At 72.4% G+C, this 15,405-nt stretch overlaps 2 protein-coding genes across 5 annotated transcripts in view; both read right to left on the bottom strand.

Moving 5' to 3' along the window:
• Positions 1 to 188: 188 nt before the first annotated feature.
• On the bottom strand, positions 189 to 5,963 carry CHMP6 (charged multivesicular body protein 6). Of its 2 annotated transcripts, none has more exons than XM_045572293.1 (8): positions 5,075 to 5,238; positions 4,568 to 4,677; positions 4,240 to 4,327; positions 3,759 to 3,845; positions 2,932 to 2,997; positions 1,967 to 2,047; positions 1,828 to 1,879; positions 189 to 956 (listed from the first exon to the last, which is right to left on the bottom strand). In XM_045572293.1, the coding sequence occupies exons 1-8, from the start codon at positions 5,093 to 5,095 to the stop codon at positions 901 to 903; spliced, it is 561 nt and encodes a 186-aa protein (XP_045428249.1). In that variant the 5' UTR covers positions 5,096 to 5,238; the 3' UTR covers positions 189 to 900. The 2 variants fall into 2 exon arrangements, with proteins under 2 accessions (XP_045428249.1, XP_036268266.1); XM_036412373.2 differs by lacking the exon at positions 5,075 to 5,238 and adding an exon at positions 5,796 to 5,963 and having other exon boundaries at positions 192 to 956.
• Positions 5,964 to 7,626: 1,663 nt separating this feature from the next.
• The window catches only part of RPTOR (regulatory associated protein of MTOR complex 1), a 60,459-nt gene continuing 52,680 nt past the window's right edge, over positions 7,627 to 15,405 (bottom strand). For 2 of the 3 annotated variants that reach the window (XM_036412183.2, XM_036412186.2), the window contains 7 exons: positions 14,381 to 14,428; positions 12,072 to 12,178; positions 11,259 to 11,386; positions 10,551 to 10,637; positions 9,918 to 10,034; positions 9,687 to 9,816; positions 7,627 to 9,275 (listed from right to left, as the gene is read on the bottom strand). In XM_036412183.2, the coding sequence (XP_036268076.1) occupies positions 9,207 to 9,275; positions 9,687 to 9,816; positions 9,918 to 10,034; positions 10,551 to 10,637; positions 11,259 to 11,386; positions 12,072 to 12,178; positions 14,381 to 14,428 (686 nt within the window). In that variant the 3' untranslated portion in view covers positions 7,627 to 9,206. The remainder of the gene's footprint in view (positions 9,276 to 9,686; positions 9,817 to 9,917; positions 10,035 to 10,550; positions 10,638 to 11,258; positions 11,387 to 12,071; positions 12,179 to 14,380; positions 14,429 to 15,405) is intronic. The other variant, XM_036412184.2, reaches the window with a different exon arrangement.

Below are 15,405 nucleotides of genomic sequence, written 5' to 3'. Positions count from 1 at the left end.
CGCGGTGGGAGCCCCCGCTCCTCCCACTGCCTGCCCCCTGGGCCTCGGCATCCTGCCCGCTCATCAGGACTGAGCCGGCTGGGGCCCGGCATGCCCACCCTCCCTCGCCAGGACCTCGGAGCCGGCACTGGCCGGAGCCACCAGCGCCTCTCGGGTGAGGCTGCCCGCCCCGAGGGGGCGGAGCCCAGCCTGCCCGCTGTCCGGTGCCAGCCCCGCTGCAGCGCGCCCAGTGAGGCCGAGGCTGGGCCCGGGCGGTGGGTCACTAGGCGTGGGTGTGCAGGACCAGCTTTAATGGGGCCGCGTGGGGGCTGAGACCAGCGAGGCCGTCGCACCCTGTGAACGTGAGCCCGTCAGCCGAGGGGAGGGCGGGCAGCCTGGGTCTCGGCAGGTCCCGCCCGGAGGGTCCACGGGCACACATCCGGCAGCACCGGGTGTCCCGGCAGGCTGTCCGCTGCCCTGCTGTCCGTCGTCCTCAGCGGCCGGAGGTGACGGGGGAGGCCAGGGCTCCGGGAGCCATCGGTCCAGTAGGGACGCCCGGCCTTCCCCCAAGCGGACCCAGAGCGTGCTTCCCCCGGGCCCACAGGCAGCGGCGGCCGGGAAGCCAGGCCCGGTGCCTGCTCCTCGCTGATGCCCCCCAGGGCACGGAGCAGGAAGTGACGGGCAGGGCCGGCGAGCGGCAGCACCAGGCGGTTGGCGGGCATGGCCCTGGAGCCCCAGCTGCACAGCCCGTTCGCCGGAAGGTCTGACTGACGCTTCTTAGTCCAGAGACCAGCATGGGCGGCAGCTGCGCCCAGAGGGCGTGGAGGCTCCAGACGGCGAGGGGGGCGCCGTCAGCACCGCCGGCCGAGGGCTGGCCAGCACCGCACGCCCACGGTCATCCCGGCCCCGCGGCCCCGGAGGTTAGGAGGCGGCCACCAGCTCCGCCTGCCGGGGCCGGGCCCTGGCGGCCGCTTTCTCTGCGGAGGAAACGTACGTCCGTCACCGGGAGGAGCCGGTGGGCACTCAGAGGAGCTGGTCCCGGCTGGAGCTCCTGCGAGCCGCACGGCTCCCAGGCGGGACTGCGACTGCTGCGGTCAGAGGCCAGCGGAACAGGCACCGGCGGAGGGGAGGGAGCGGAGGGGAGGGAGCGGGCGCGGGGCGGGGAAGGAGCGGGCGCGGGGCGGGGGAGGAGCGGGGGCGGGGCGGAGGGGAAGGAGCGGACGGGAGGGAGCGGGCGCGGGGCGGGGGGGGGGGGAGGGGAAGGAGCGGGCGCGGGGCGGGGCGGGGGGAGGAGCGGGCGCAGGGGGGGGGAGGGACGGGCGCGGGGCGGGGAAGGAGCGGGCGCGGGGCGGGGGAGGAGCGGGCGCGGGGCGGGGGAGGAGCGGGTGCGGGGCGGGGGAGGGAGCGGGCGCGGGGCGGGGGAGGAGCGGGTGCGGGGCGGGGGAGGAGCGGGTGCGGGGCGGGGGAGGGAGCGGGCGCGGGGCGGGGGGGGGGGAAGGCAGCGCGGGGTGGGGGGGTGGGGGGGAGGGGAAGGAGCGGGCGCGGGGCGGGGGGGAGGGGAAGGCAGCGCGGGGTGGGGGGGGGTGGGGGGGAGGGGAAGGAGCGGGCGCGGGGCGGGGGGAGGGAGCGGGCGCGGGGTGGGGAGGGAGCGGGCGCGGGGCCCGCAGAGAACAGGGACGGCGTTCGCTGACGCCCGGGCAGGCCCACCCGGACATTGGAGCACCCTGACCCGGGGCCCCCCGCTGAGCCGGCCTCTCGCTCCCCCCTCAGGACCGGCCTCTCCCACGGGCTCAGCTCCGTCCCGGCCAGAGCCAGGGTGAGGCCCGCGGGCAGACGGGGAGCAGGTACCTGGCTTCTCCGGGAGCGGCTCCGAGGGGACCTCTGGGAGCTCCACCTGCTCCTGCGGAGGGAGACGGAGACGACGGATGCCGAGACCAGCCCGGCCCTCCGCCTCGGAGGGAGGCCCGCCCGCGCCGACGGCCGCTACCTGCGTGATGGCGTCCAGCTCCTCCAGGATGGCAGCCTCGTCCTCCTGCGTGAAGCTCCCGGCCAGCAGCTCGTCGATTTGCTGCAGGAGGAGGGACACGGTGGAGGAGGAGGAGGAGGAGGGACACGGTGGAGGAGGAGGAGGAGGGGAGGAGGAGGAGGAGGGACACGGTGGAGGAGGAGGAGGAGAGGAAGAGGAGGAGGAGGGACACGGTGGAGGAGGAGGAGGGGAGGAGGAGGAGGAGGGGAGGAGGAGGAGGGACACGGTGGAGGAGGAGGAGGAGGAGGAGGAGGAGGGACACGGTGGAGGAGGAGGAGGAGGAGGAGGAGGAGGAGGAGGGACACGGTGGAGGAGGAGGAGGAGGGGAGGAGGAGGAGGAGGGGAGGAAGAGGGACACGGTGGAGGAGGAGGAGGAGGGGAGGAGGAGGAGGAGGGGAGGAGGAGGGACACGGTGGAGGAGGAGGAGGAGGAAGAGGGACACGGTGGAGGAGGAGGAGAAGAGGAGGAGGGACACGGTGGAGGAGGAGGAGAAGAGGAGGAGGGACACGGTGGAGGAGGGGAGGAGGAGGAGGGACACGGTGGAGGAGGAGGAGGAGGAGGAGGAGGGGGAGGAGGAGGAGGGGGGAGACGGTGGAGGAGGAGGAGGAGGGGAGGAGGAAGAGGGACACGGTGGAGGAGGGGAGGAGGAGGAGGAGGGGAGGAGGAGGAGGGACACGGTGGAGGAGGAGGAGGAGGGGAGGAGGAGGAGGAGGGACACGGTGGAGGGGAGTACGAGGAGGGACGAGGAGGTGGAGATGGAGGAGGGAGGGGCTGGCTGGGGGACAGCCCTGACTCAGACCCTCACCCAGAAGAGGGGCCACCAGGGGCAGGGGTGGCGGGACCCAGGTGGCCCGCGGACAGTCACCGAGGCGGCAGCTGTCCCTGGGCTGTGGGAGGCGGAGGCGGCCCGGGACTCGGACACCTACCCGCTGGTACTCCACAGCCTCCCGAGTCTCGTCCAGCACCAGCTCCACCTCCTCGATGGACATCACCTGGAGGGCGGCCGAGGCCCCTGAGCCCTTAGGAGCCTCCACAGGAAGGCCCAGGGCTCCGAGCCGCCCCCCCGCCCCCCTAACCCCCCCCCCCCGTTCCTGTTCAACGGAGCCGGCCCAGAGGACAACGCCCTCCCAGAACCCCTCCTCGCCGGCCCCCCGGCCCTTCTCCCTGACCCGGCACCCACAGACCCCCTCCCCCACCAGGCAGTTTCAGTAAAAAAAGTAAAAGTGCGTTTCCTCTGGGCCAGCTCAGAGGCACCAGCCCTGGCCGGGTGGCTCGGTGGATAGAGCGTCAGCCTGTGGACTGAAGGGTCCAGGGTTTGATTCTGGCCAGGGCACAGCCTGGGGTGTGGGCTTGATCCCCAGTGTGGGGCGTGCAGGAGGCAGCCGGTCCATGGTTCTCTCTCATCGTGGATGTTTCTCTCCCTCTCCCCCTCTCTGACATCAGTAAAGATATATTTAGAAAAAAAACCAAAAGCAGCATAACCTGGCTCCCCCCAGAGGACGGGCAGGAAGCCCTCCTGCCAGCTCACCTCCCTGACTCTCCCGCTGGTCCATGCGCACGGTGGCCCGAGCCCCAGCGTGCGCACCCGCCCGGTGGACACCGAGCCTGCTGCCCCGCTGACCCCTCCGCGGCACAGCACCGGTGGCTGGCCCCGCGCAGGCGCGGCCGGGGCGCGGGGGGGGGGGGGGGGGGGGCGGGGACGGCGAGGGGGGGCGGGAAAGGCCCCGCTGACCTCCACTCCGCGGGGACCCACCTGGTGCATCTTATTCAGACACTCATTTCCGAACTTCAGCCCCTCGACCACCTTCATCTCGATCTGCGTGAACTCGATGCTCTGGACCTGAAAGACCGCCCAGGCCTGGTGAGCCAGGAGGCAGCCCTCACCCCTCGGGCAGGCTGCGCCCTCCCTGCCCCCAGCTCCGAGGCTGCAGCGGCTGGGGGGCCGCCCCGCTCACCAGCGGCTCCGGCAGTAGACGGAACCCAATGCTCAGCGTTACCACCAGGGACTCCGCCAGCTCGGCCTCCCCTGAGACGCCCCGACCCCCCAGACCCCAGAGAGGCCCAGACCAACCACTGCCCCCCCCGCCCTCACGCCCTCAGGCCCCCGTGAGAGGTCCTGTCCAGCCTGGCCTGACTCCCGAGCCGGCTGAGCCCTCGGGGAAAGGGAAGGCGGGTGTCAGCCCAAAGGGGTGTTCCCGCAGCCCGCCGGCCCCCCGGGCCCCGCCCGGACCCACCATGGTCTCCAGGCTGGCGATCTGGTTTTCCGTCTTGTCCAGCAGCTGCTCCCGGTACCGCTTCTTCTTGAGCAGCAGCTTGGCCCGCCTGCCGAGGAGCGGCCGTGACCCAGCGCCCCCGGAGCCCCGTCCCCCCCCCCCCCCCGCCCCCCGAGGAGCGGCCGTGACCCAGCGCCCCCGAGCCCCGTCCCCCCGCCCCCCGAGGAGCGGCCATGACCCAGCGCCCCCGGAGCCCCGTCCCCCCGCCCCCCGAGGAGCGGCCGTGACCCAGCGCCCCCCAGCCCCGTCCCCGACGCCCCCGCCCCCGCCCCCGCCCGCCGGCACTCACTCCTTGCGGCCCTCCCGCAGCAGCTGCCGGGCCACCTCCCGCTCGCGCTCCAGCTGCTGGGACACCCTCCGCTGGTACTGCCGCAGCTTGTCCCGCTGCTGCTTCAGTTGCTGCGGGAATGGGCCAGGTGAACACCGGCCGCGGGCTCCCTGCGCGGCCCCGAGCGCACCCTCTGCCGCCCGGGCCGGGGCCGGGCCACTCCTGGCCTCAGGGCGGGTGGCCCGGGAGCCTGTGGGGAGGCGGCCCCACCCGCCGGCCGGTTGTGCCCACGGCGGGCACCGAATGCCAGCGGCGAGGAGCGCGGGGCTCTGGGTCGGGTGGGGGCCGCGAAGGCTGGGTCCCCTCCCCCAGCAGCGGCCCGTGGGCTGAGGCTCCGGCCACTGAGCGACCGAGCCGAGCACCGAGGCCCCTGCGCAGCCGGGAAGGAGGCTGGGTCCCCCGCGCCCCTGCAGCGCCCTCCCCTGGCCAGGCCCCCACCTCCCACCCAGACCGTGGCCGGCGTCGCACCTGCAGGCGCGGCGGGGGCATCGCCGGGCCGGAGAGCCGCCTCCCGCCCAGGCCGCGGGGCCCTCCCCGCCGTCCCCCGCCGGCAGGGCCGCCGGAGCGGGCGCCGTGAAAGGGGCTCAGCGGGCGTCTCACTGCCTTTCACCCCGGAAACGCCCGGCGACGAGGTGCAGACCCCGGGCCCGGGGACCCCGGCGGGGACGCGGCCGGTGCCGGCCTCAGCGCGGCCAGGGCGGCCCGCTGTCCTCAGGCCCGGCCTCCGCCGGCGCCGCCGCTCCGGACGCACCGCGGCCGCCGGGCGCCGGGCGCGCCGTTCGGAGCCGCGGCTCCGGGAGCCCCGGAAGCAGAGCCGCGCCGGCGGGAGCGCGGCCGGCCGGACCCTCCGCCCGCTCCGGGGCCGCCGCGCAGGCCTCCCCGCGGGAGACACCGCCCCCGGCGCCCCGGAAGCCGCAGCGCTTCGCCGTCCCCATGGCAACGGGAGGCCGGAAGCAGATCCCAGGACCCGCCCGGTCCCAGCGCCGGGGACGGCCGGAGCGAGGCCGGCGGGGCGCGCCGTCCCGGCCCCGCGGCCCCGGGCGCCTCGCGCTGGCCCCGGGCGCAGACCAGGCTCCCGGCGGCCCCACCCGCCGGCGCCGCGAGGGGAGCCGCCCGCGAGCGCGGACTCCGGGACCCGGCCGCCCGCACCCAGGCCCTCCCCGCCGGCCCGGCCCCGCGCCCGGCTCACCAGGATGGCCTTGTCCTGCTCCGTGACGCGGCTCTGCTTCTTGCGGCCGAACAGGTTGCCCATCGCGCCGGCCGCGCCGCCGCCGCCGAGCCCTTGGCTCGGTCGCGCCGTCGCCCCGCGGACGCGTCCCGGCTCCGCCCCCGACGGCGGCCGCGCGGGGCCAGCGCAGCGCAGCGGACAGCGCCCCCTGCCGCCCGCACGGAGCGGCGCTAACCCGCCGCGGCCGGGAGTTTGCAGGTGCGGCCACCTGTGCGGACCGGACGGGGCCGGACCGCGCGGCTGGCCACTCAGGGTCCCGGCGGGCGGGTCGGGCGCACGGCCTGACCCCCGAGGCCGCGCCCGGAAGGCCACATCCGCCCAGCCAGGACGCCACAGCGCGGGAGCCCGCTCGGCACCCCGGGGCCCCCAACTCGGCTCCTTCCTCAGCAGGTGACGCAGCATGGCCCAGGCACTTGGGGGGACGGGAGGGCGACGTGAAGGCCCTCACCCAGGCGCTCCTTCCCAGGCCTGGTGTTTTGCTGATGGCGAAGGTGTGGGTGTGGCTGGGGGCTGGCCCAGGCCCCCCTCTCCCGGGCCTGGTTTGCAGGGACCTCTGGGGCCCTGGGCTGGGGAGGCACCACCCCTCAGACTCCATCTCCACGTGGCCCTTCTAAGGACACAGCCAGGCGGGCAACCTCATTCCTACTGGACCTCCCGGAAGACCCCGAGGTGCGCGGGGCGTCCACGTGAATTGGGGACACACACTTTCAGCCCCAAGGTTGTCACTGTGGGGGGCCGCCCGCCGGCAGAGGCCAAGCGCCCAGACGTCGTTAGGGGCCAGAGAGCCCAGCTGGCGGGGCTGGAGGCAGCAGGGGGGGGGGGGCGGCGGCGGCGTCCGCTCCCTGGAAGCCTCGCGCTGGACGCCACGGGCTGTGGCGGCCCCCACAGTGGCCACGCGGTGGCGCTGCAGGACCGGATGGCAGACACAGGGGCGGTAGCGGCCCACCCCAAACGCAGCGCTCAGAATGGCCCCAGGGTCAGCCGCCAGCTGGCTAACCAGCTCGGGACCCTCCCTCCCCCAGCTGGACAGGCACCGAGACTCTCCGTAGCCCATCCTGACCGCGAGGCCAGGCCCGAGGCGCAGCCGCTCCCTCCAGAGGCAGCTTGGGGGCAGGGCCTAACCAACGACCCTCCCGTGGGTTAGGTGGCTCCTTGCCACCCCAGTGCCTCTTGGCTGAGGCCCTGGTGGCTGGGCTCTGCCTGGAGGACACCTAAGCCCAGGATGGCGCCGTCCATCCAGCAGCGGCAGTGCTGGGCCACCCCTGGCCGTGTGGAGAGGCCAGCAGGGCTGGTGTCACCACAGCGGCCTCAGGAGGCTGAGTGCCGGGGATGAGGGGCCATCACTGCTGCCGGGAGGTGGCGTGGGGCGATCCGGAGGGTGGAGGGGGGACAGCCCGTTCTCTCTGAGGAGCTCCCGGCCCGGGGTGCCAGCACTGGGCCTCCAGACGACCAGGAGGTGCTGGCCAGCACAGGCCGGGGATTGGGGCGAGCACAGGGCTGCATGTGGTCCAGTCCCGCCCTTCCCCTCCAGTGCCCTGGCCCCTCTGGCCCACCGCCCTCAGCCGTACAGCTCCTGCCCGCCTCAAGGACCCCTCGCCTCAGCAGCACCGACCAGGCACAGGGGGAGGGGGGCTTCCCAGTGGGCACAGCTGCTTTCTGGGGGCTGCTCAGACCCCCCATTTCCCGTCATGAGGCGACTCTGCAGGCTGGCGACCTGTCTTCAGGCCCCACCCCCCGCCCCCCGGAACTGCTCACGCCCACGTGGCCCCAAGGAGGAGCTGCTGTCCCACACGATTTCATCACCTTTATTGTCCGTCACCGAGCTCCGGCCGATGGCAATCCTGTCTCGTCCGTCTTTGATTTATTGATAAAATAAATAGAGAGTGAACCTTTAGGGCAGGCTCCGGTGCCTGTGGACCTCATGATTGAGTTTTCGCGTCAGATCTGCTAGGACAGCCTCGCGTGGGGCAGCTCATGGTTTTTCTCAAAACAATCAGAACCGCACACGAGCGGAACCTGGCGGGGACTCGCTCCACGAGCCAGACACCCCCTCAGCGTCTGGGGGAGCTCGGCCCTGGGGATGTTGGGGGTCAGCACTGGAGCGCCCCACGGACACAGCGTGGGGTTGGGACTCTGTCCCAGAGCCATCACTGGCGGGAGCAGCAGGGCCTCGAGCAGCCCCCAGCCCCGGGGCAGCCCCGGCCCAGCACACCAGGCTGCGCTGCGGCCGGCTCCACCCGCTGAGGACCCCGCCCTGGGCCTGCAGCCAGAGACCTCGGCGTGCGCGGGAGGGCGCTCACATACATTCACACGATTATTGGCCTTTCGCTGGCAGAACGAGTGAAGCACCTCACTCCTCTGTGAACCCTGATTCCCAGTGCGATTCCGACGACATCATCATCGAGGTGGTTCCGAGTTCCCAGTGCTCCTCAGCACCCCTCCAGGCCCTCCGCAGCCATAGCCACACTCCCCTGCCGTGCGCTCACACGCTTTCTGCACAAGCCTGTGCACGCGCACATCTGCACACGGCTGTGCACTTGTACACACATGTGCACACAGGCCTGTGCACTCGCACACAGACGCGATAGTGAGCAGCGAGGAGCGCCTGTGTGTTATGGCTGCAGTGTGGGGACAGGGACGCAGACAGATGTTGTCTAACCAGACACCTCAGGCCTCCAGCCGTGCCTCCCGCGTGCACGTGCGCGACAAGTGTGCGAGCAGGCGGGAAGATGGTGGACCTGGGCACTGCCCTCCAGGGAAATATGCCCGTGGCTGCAGGCAGTGGCTGAGTCACCCAAGACCTGCCTCCTGCCCAAGGCCACAGGCCCTTCCCTAAGGGACCTTGGTAACCGGCCAAGCTCGAACCCAAGGCCACGCCTGTGCCGGGGGGTGGCTGCGTTCTGGGGGTGGATTGAGCCCGAGGGGTTGGCGGGAGGCTTGGGTCCCAGCTCCTCGGTCTCCTCGGTGCTGGTCTCGGACCCCAGCCCTCGGAGCCGGCCCTGTGCACAGCGGAGGCCGCGGCGGGCAGGGCCGGCCCAGGGACCAGCGGCTGAGCCAGGAGAAGCCGGTCAGCCTGGAGCTCGTGGAGCGCAGGCTGCGTCCCTGGAAATAAAACGAGTTTCCGCTTCGAACTCTCGGAAGGAAAACGGGAGGGGCGGACGGGAGCAGCAGGGAGGCGCCCTCGGCTCAGGCCGTATCCGCAGGGAAGGGACCGTGACGCCACGCCGCACACCGCAGCCGAGGGAGGGACTTCATGGCCACGGCACAACAGCGAGGACAGACAGCAGGCAGCGCAGCTGGAGCCTCGGCAGCAGGTCAGGACTGGTCCCGGGCGACGGCCCTCTGTACACGTGGCCTGGCCCGTGGGCACCGCTATCTCACACGCTTCTCCACGGAGTACACGGACATGTAGTAGTCGTTGCTGCCCACGGCGAGGTGAGGCTGCGAGGAGAGGGGCGGGGAGTGGTGAGCGGGGAGCGGGCCCAGGAGCGGCAGGTGCAGAGCTGACGGGCCGGGCTGTGGCCTCCAGCGGGACGTAGTGTGTCGTCCCCCAACCCCCACCCAGCTGGAACCCACAAGGGCCTGGTCCCTGAGCCTCTTGGGGCCCCGGGGGTGCTCTGGGGACCCAATGCCGTGCACGTGTATGCGTGTGTATGCATGTGGGGGATCCCTCCAGGGGTGATGAGAGGGCGGGTGGCTCACGTTACTGCAGCTGGGCCTTCCCCAAGGACGGGGTGCTGCCTCAGAGGGAGGGTGGTGGGGGCCAGGAAGGTGGGGGATGGCTGCAGCCACCCGCTCGCTGCTGGCCCTCCGGTGCCCGCCCCGCCCCGCCCGCCGGGCGTGGGGACAGACCCAGTACGGGTGGAAGGCCAAGCAGCTGATGGCGCCGACGCGCTGGCCCATGAAGCCGTCGTAGTACTTGATGCTGTTGATGAGCTCGCCGGTCCCGCTGTAGACGGCGGTGAACTGGTTCACGGAGCCGCTGCGGGCAGAGGGGGCCGTCAGCGCCTGCTGGGGGGGGGGATGGGGTCCAGCCTGTGGGGCCGGGCGGCCAGCCGCGGGCAGCAGGGTCTGGGCACCTACCAGGCGATGAGGTTGGCCTGGGGGTGGATGTCCAGGGCCGTGAGCCCCTTGACGATCTGCAGCACGCTCACGGACTCCGGCATCCGCGGGTCGAAGAAGCGCACGTCCCCGTTCACGCTGCCGGGAGGGGGGCGCAGTGAGGGAGGGCGCCCGCCAGCCCGGACGGGCCCCGTGAGGCCCCCCTGACCCGGCCCCCAGGACCTCAGCGCAGGGCAGAGCTGGGAGCTCCGCTCCCTGTCCCCGAGGAGGGACTGTGCTGCAGGGCACTGGGTGGCCGCTCTCCCCCATGCTCCGTGTTGAATACATGGGAGACAGTGGCGGCCGTGACAGTAAATGACACCTGCCGTCCCTTTAAGGGCAAAGGAACATTTGTGGCACCGGCGCGGGTGGCACCGGCGGCCGAAGCTGGTTTAACCGGTGCACGGCTGTGGCTCAGCAGGAACCCCACAGCCAGGCGCCAGCGGAGGCCCTGTGCCCACTAAGGGGCACGCCTCCCCCCCTCCCCGCACCCCCTCCCCGCAGGCTCTCGCTGCCCGAGGCTCCAGGGGCAGACCGAGCAGCCCGCCCGGGAGGGCCCCTCGGCCGGTGGACGTTTCCCAGTGGGAATGCTGCCTCGCAGCCGCCCGGCCGCACCTGACGCTCACGATGTGGCCCTCAGGGCGCTTCTGCAGGCAGGCCTTCACCACCCAGGCCGTGTGCTCCCGGAAGGTCATGACGCGGCTGCGGGCAGAGCGGGCACAGGTCAGAGCCCGGGCGGGCAGAGCGGGCAGAGCGGGCACAGGTCAGAGCCCGGGCGGGCAGAGCGGGCAGAGCGGGGACGGGTCAGAGCCCGGGTCAGGGGCAGAGCGGGCACAGGTCAGAGCCCGGGCGGGCAGAGCGGGCACAGGTCAGAGCCCGGGCGGGCAGAGCGGGCAGAGCAGGCACGGGTCAGAGCCCGGGCGGGTCAGAGCCCGGGCAGGTAAGTGGGGGACGCGGGACCTGCCAGCTGTCACCTACCAGCCCCGGCCTCGGGACGGTGGCGGACAGCGGACAGCAGCTCCTCAGCACCCACACAGGTGCCCTCACCCACCCACCTGCCCCACTGCGGCCAGGCACGTGGTCCCGACGCCACGGCTGCTCATGTGTGACCCAGAGGGGTGGGCAGCAGCCTCCCCGGGACCTGAGCTCGGGAGGCAGCGCCTGGCTGGACACGCCTCACCTTCCCATGGCCCGCCCACGCTCCCAGGCGTGAGGCCTCTGTGGAGTGCCCGGCGCCTCGGGGCTCCCTCCTCTGGGCCCCGCAGCCTGGCAGAGCTGTGACCACGGGCCCAGGCCCCGGGCGGGCGGGCGCAGCCGCATTACCACTCGCTGAGGGCCATCCTCCGGTCGAAGACACGGACGGAGCCGTCCCCGAGGCCGGCCACGATGAGGGACCGCTGGGAGTCGCAGGACAGGCTGGTCACACAGCTGTCGGCGCCCGTGGGGATGTCCTAGGGCGAGCAGAGACCTGAGCCGCCGGCCAGGGACCGCGCCTGCTCCCCCGGGGACCTGAGGGGCCGCAGAGCCCGGGCACCTGCAGCCGCTAGGGATGGAGTCAGGCCACTGGGGCCCGACTGGCAGGCCAGGCCGCACCAGGCCCAGCAGGGAGCCATGCCGAGACCTGGGCCCCGGTGCAGAGGGCAAACAGGCTGTAATGACTGCTTTCTGAGACAACTCCCTGGCTCCCTCTCTCCTGGAAAGACCAGCCCTTGGGGCATAGAGTCCTCAGCTCCTCTGGACGCCTGCTGCCAGGGCGGGTCCGGGAGCTCCAGCCCACACAGGCCTGGCGGCAGTGAGGGCAGGAAGAGCAGAGGAAGCGAGGCCCAGAGAGGGCGGGGCCTCAGCCCGGGGTGGGGGTGGGGCCCAGGAGGCTCGGCTATCCCATGTGCTCCTGGCCCTTCGTTAGAGGGAAGCCAGAGGCACCACAGGAAGCACAGGACCAGCCGGCTGGTCCCTGCTCTGACCGCCTGGCTTGCGCGGTCCTCGGCGTCTGGGATGGGCGGGTCAGCCCACTGTCACGCCGGGCAGGGAGCTGCCTCGTGACCCGGTCCGGATGCCACGGTCTGAGGCTCCGGTGCCCAGGCCCCGCCCCTCCCCCCTGCCCCCGACAGGTCCCGGCTCAGTGGCCGGCGGTACCTGCACTTTCATCTCCCGGTCCGTGTCCCAGATGCGCACGATCCGCACGTCCCCCGAGCTCATGAGGAGGCCGGTCTCCTGCTCCCAGTCCACCACCATGCCAGCACCTGGGGAGACGCATGTTCACCTGGGAGCCTGCCCTGGGCATGCCGCCCGGCACAGGACCCAGACCCGGTGCGCCCACGTCCGGGCGGGCAGCAGTGCAGGCGCCCCCAGACCCTGGGCCCAGGCGCTGCCGGAGGGACAGGCCTCTGTCCAGCGGGCGCCGTCCGGGCCCTGGGAGCTTGGGCTGCAGTGCTCCCGAGGCCGGCCCACCGAGGCCGGAGCGCCCTTCCCACGCGGGAGGGACCGTGACGAGCAGCCGCAGCCCTGGAACAGGACCGGGTTTAACGTGCTGTCGTCAGTCGTCACCAGGGGTGTCCCCACTGACTGACGGAGAGACAGACAGACGGACCCGGTTTAACGTGCTGTCGTCAGTCGTCACCAGGGGGTGTTCCCCACTGACTGACAGAGACAGACGGACGGACAGACCAGGTGCCTCCAGCAGCGCCCGGAGAGGGCTGGGATCGAACCTGCAACCAGGTACGTGCCCTTGGCTGGGATGGACCTTTGACGCTGCGGCCCCGGCTGACCCTGACCACGTGGCCACCCTGGGGGCAGGGTAAGATCTGGCCTGAACGTTTACGTGCAGGAGAGAACACGGAGAAATCCCGGACCCGCCGCCAGGTCTCACGGGTGGCGCTAGCGTTCTGCTTTTCGTTAGAAGTGTTGTTTCAGACGCAGGAAAGCCTCCCGTGGCTGCTCCGCCCTGGGACGACCCTCCCTCGGGGCACCTCCCAGTGCCACCTCCGGTGTCGCCCGAGCCCGGCTCCGCCTGCGGAGAGCCCCTCAGACAGCCGCTCAGGAGGCCCTGCGCGCCCCTTCCAGGCTGCACAGCCGCTGGCCCCCTGCCGAGACCCAGCCCTGCGTCCTGCTTCCAGACGCGGGGGCAGTGTCTCCCTGACCGGACCCTGTCCTTCCTCTGAGCAAACCCCGCCGGCCCCACCCGAATTCCACCGGTCCCGCCCGGACCCCACTGGCCCCGCGCGGACCCCGCTGAGCCCCGCCCATAACCCTGCCAGCCCGTCCGGACGCCGGCATCCCTGCCCGCCCCGCTGAGCTGCCTGACCCCACCGGCCCCGCACGGCCCCCGCCCGCCCTGCACGAACCCCACCATCCCCGCCCGGCCCCCGTCGGCCCCGCTGTGCTGCCTGCCCGTGGAGAATGAGCCACCGGACAGACAAGGACAAACAGTCGCTGGGAGGCTGGCCAGGCTCTGGCCCCGGGCAGGGGTCAGTGTCACGGGGGGGGAGGGGGGCGGGGGGGAGCTTCTGTTGGTGGGAGCATCGCCTGTGCACCAAGAGGTCGCTGCCCACTCCCTGGCCGGGCACACGCGGGCAGCCAGGCCGCTCCTCTCTCTAAGGGCCAATACAGACGCACCTGGAAAAGCCCGACGCGGCACCTGGCCCAGGGAGGCTCCCCTCTTTACAGTCACCGGCATGGGGAGACCCAGCGGGAACCGTAACAGACAGGGCGGCATGGCACAGACACCACGAGAGCCAGTGTCCCAATGGGCCTGCCGACAGCAGCGCCACCTGTGGATGTCGCTGTCCCCACCCAGGCCCACAGCGCCCCTTGCCTGTCTCCTCCTCGGGACCCTGTTGGATGTGGCTTCCGCCGAGTCAGCACCCCCCCCCCCCCCCCATCCTCTGCCCTCAGCCCCACTGCTGCTGCACCTGGCGCTCAGCAAGCCGCCCTGCGCGTCTCCGACGGAAACAGACGCTGCCCGAGGCCGCCCGAGGAGTCTCCGCTGCCCGAGGTTCAGGTGGGAAACAGCCTCGCTCTGGGCCCTGGAGCAGCCCCCTGGGCCTGAGGGCCGGGAGGCGGCCGGCCCCTCGCCAGCAGATGGCGCCCTGCTCTTCCCATTCCTGGGCCAGTGGGCGGCTTGGAGGACAGAATGGGGCCCTCCAGGGGCTCGGGGTTGGGGGTGAGATTCGGAGCGGCCGCTGGAGGGCCACCGTGGAGGGAGGAGGCGCCGGAGGGCGGCCCTCGGGAGGCTCCCTCCGAGGCGGGGGGTCGGTCAGGGCTCTGTGCTCCCTGACGCACCAGGCGGCGCTCGGCGCTCGCTGGCTGGCGTCCTTGGATTGGACGGATCTGTGTGATCGGGGGGAGGGAGAACCCAGCCCTGACTCTGCTGCCCTGAGGGACGGCGCCAGCAGGAGAGGGCGGCGCCCGCGGCCCTGGGCGGCCCGGGGGCAGAGGGCACTCACCTCCCTGCTTACTGTGGTCAAGATAGATGGAGACCTTTCGGGCCAGACCTGCGAGGAGACAGGGACGTGGTCTGACGGGAGGCGAGTGGCCGGGCGCACTGGCCCAAGCAGACTGAGGACGGCTCAGCACCGGCAGCGGGGCGGGCGGGGGGGCAGGTGGAGCGGCCGCCTCGCGTTCACCTGACAAGCACCCGCTGGGCCGGCGGGGCTTTGCCTCCAAACGGCCTGTGTCTGGAGGGAGTCGGAGGGGCTGTGGCCACGGCGCCGCATGTCCGTGTGCCGGGGCTTGGAAGTGCCCATGTGCAGGCGGGTGGCCGGGGGAGGGGGTCCAGTGGGGAGACGTGGGGACGTTCGGGGGGCAGACGGCGCCGGGTGGTCTTAGAAACAAGGTGAGGCTGAGGCAGGGCCCGCGAGCTGCCTGGCACGCCAGCTCCCGCCAGGCCGGCAGGCCAGGGAAGGGAATGCTGTGTGCTGGGTGGGTGCCGGCTGACAGTTTCTGAAAAGCGAGGCTTCGTTCTGACCCGCGCCGTGCTGCCGCCCAGAGCTGCCCGCTGGCAGCAGGTCCCCCCGAGTCGCCTTAAGGCTCAGACAGGGCGGGGGCAGAAGCCTCTGGCTGCAGCACCGGGCAAGGGAGGGAGACGAGGCCCCGGAACCCAGCTCTGACAGCCCGCCCCACCCTGAGCCGTCACTGCTGTGGGCACAGCGAGCCGTGAGCGGAGGCCTCGAGATCCTTGTGACCCGACCTGGCTCCTGGAGGACAGCGGGCAAGGGCCGGTCACCCACTGCGCACGCGGCCAGACCCCCCACCTAACAGGCAGCATGCAGAGCTGTGCCTGCAGGGTCACGGCCAGCGCACCCTCAGCACAGGGGCCGGGCTAGGCCAGGCCAGCGCACCCTCAGCATAGGGGCCAGGCCAGGCCAGCGCACCCTCAGCACAGGGGCCAGGCCGGGTCAGGCCAGCGCACCCTCAGCACAGGGGCCAGGCCGGGTCAGGCCAGCGCACCCTCAGCACAGGGGCCGGGCTA

Source organism: Pipistrellus kuhlii, unplaced genomic scaffold (genome assembly GCF_014108245.1).
Source record: "Pipistrellus kuhlii isolate mPipKuh1 unplaced genomic scaffold, mPipKuh1.p scaffold_m20_p_44, whole genome shotgun sequence".
NCBI lineage: Eukaryota > Metazoa > Chordata > Mammalia > Chiroptera > Vespertilionidae > Pipistrellus > Pipistrellus kuhlii.
Note: the sequence above shows the minus strand (reverse complement) of the source record. Positions and strands in the feature narration are given on the sequence as shown.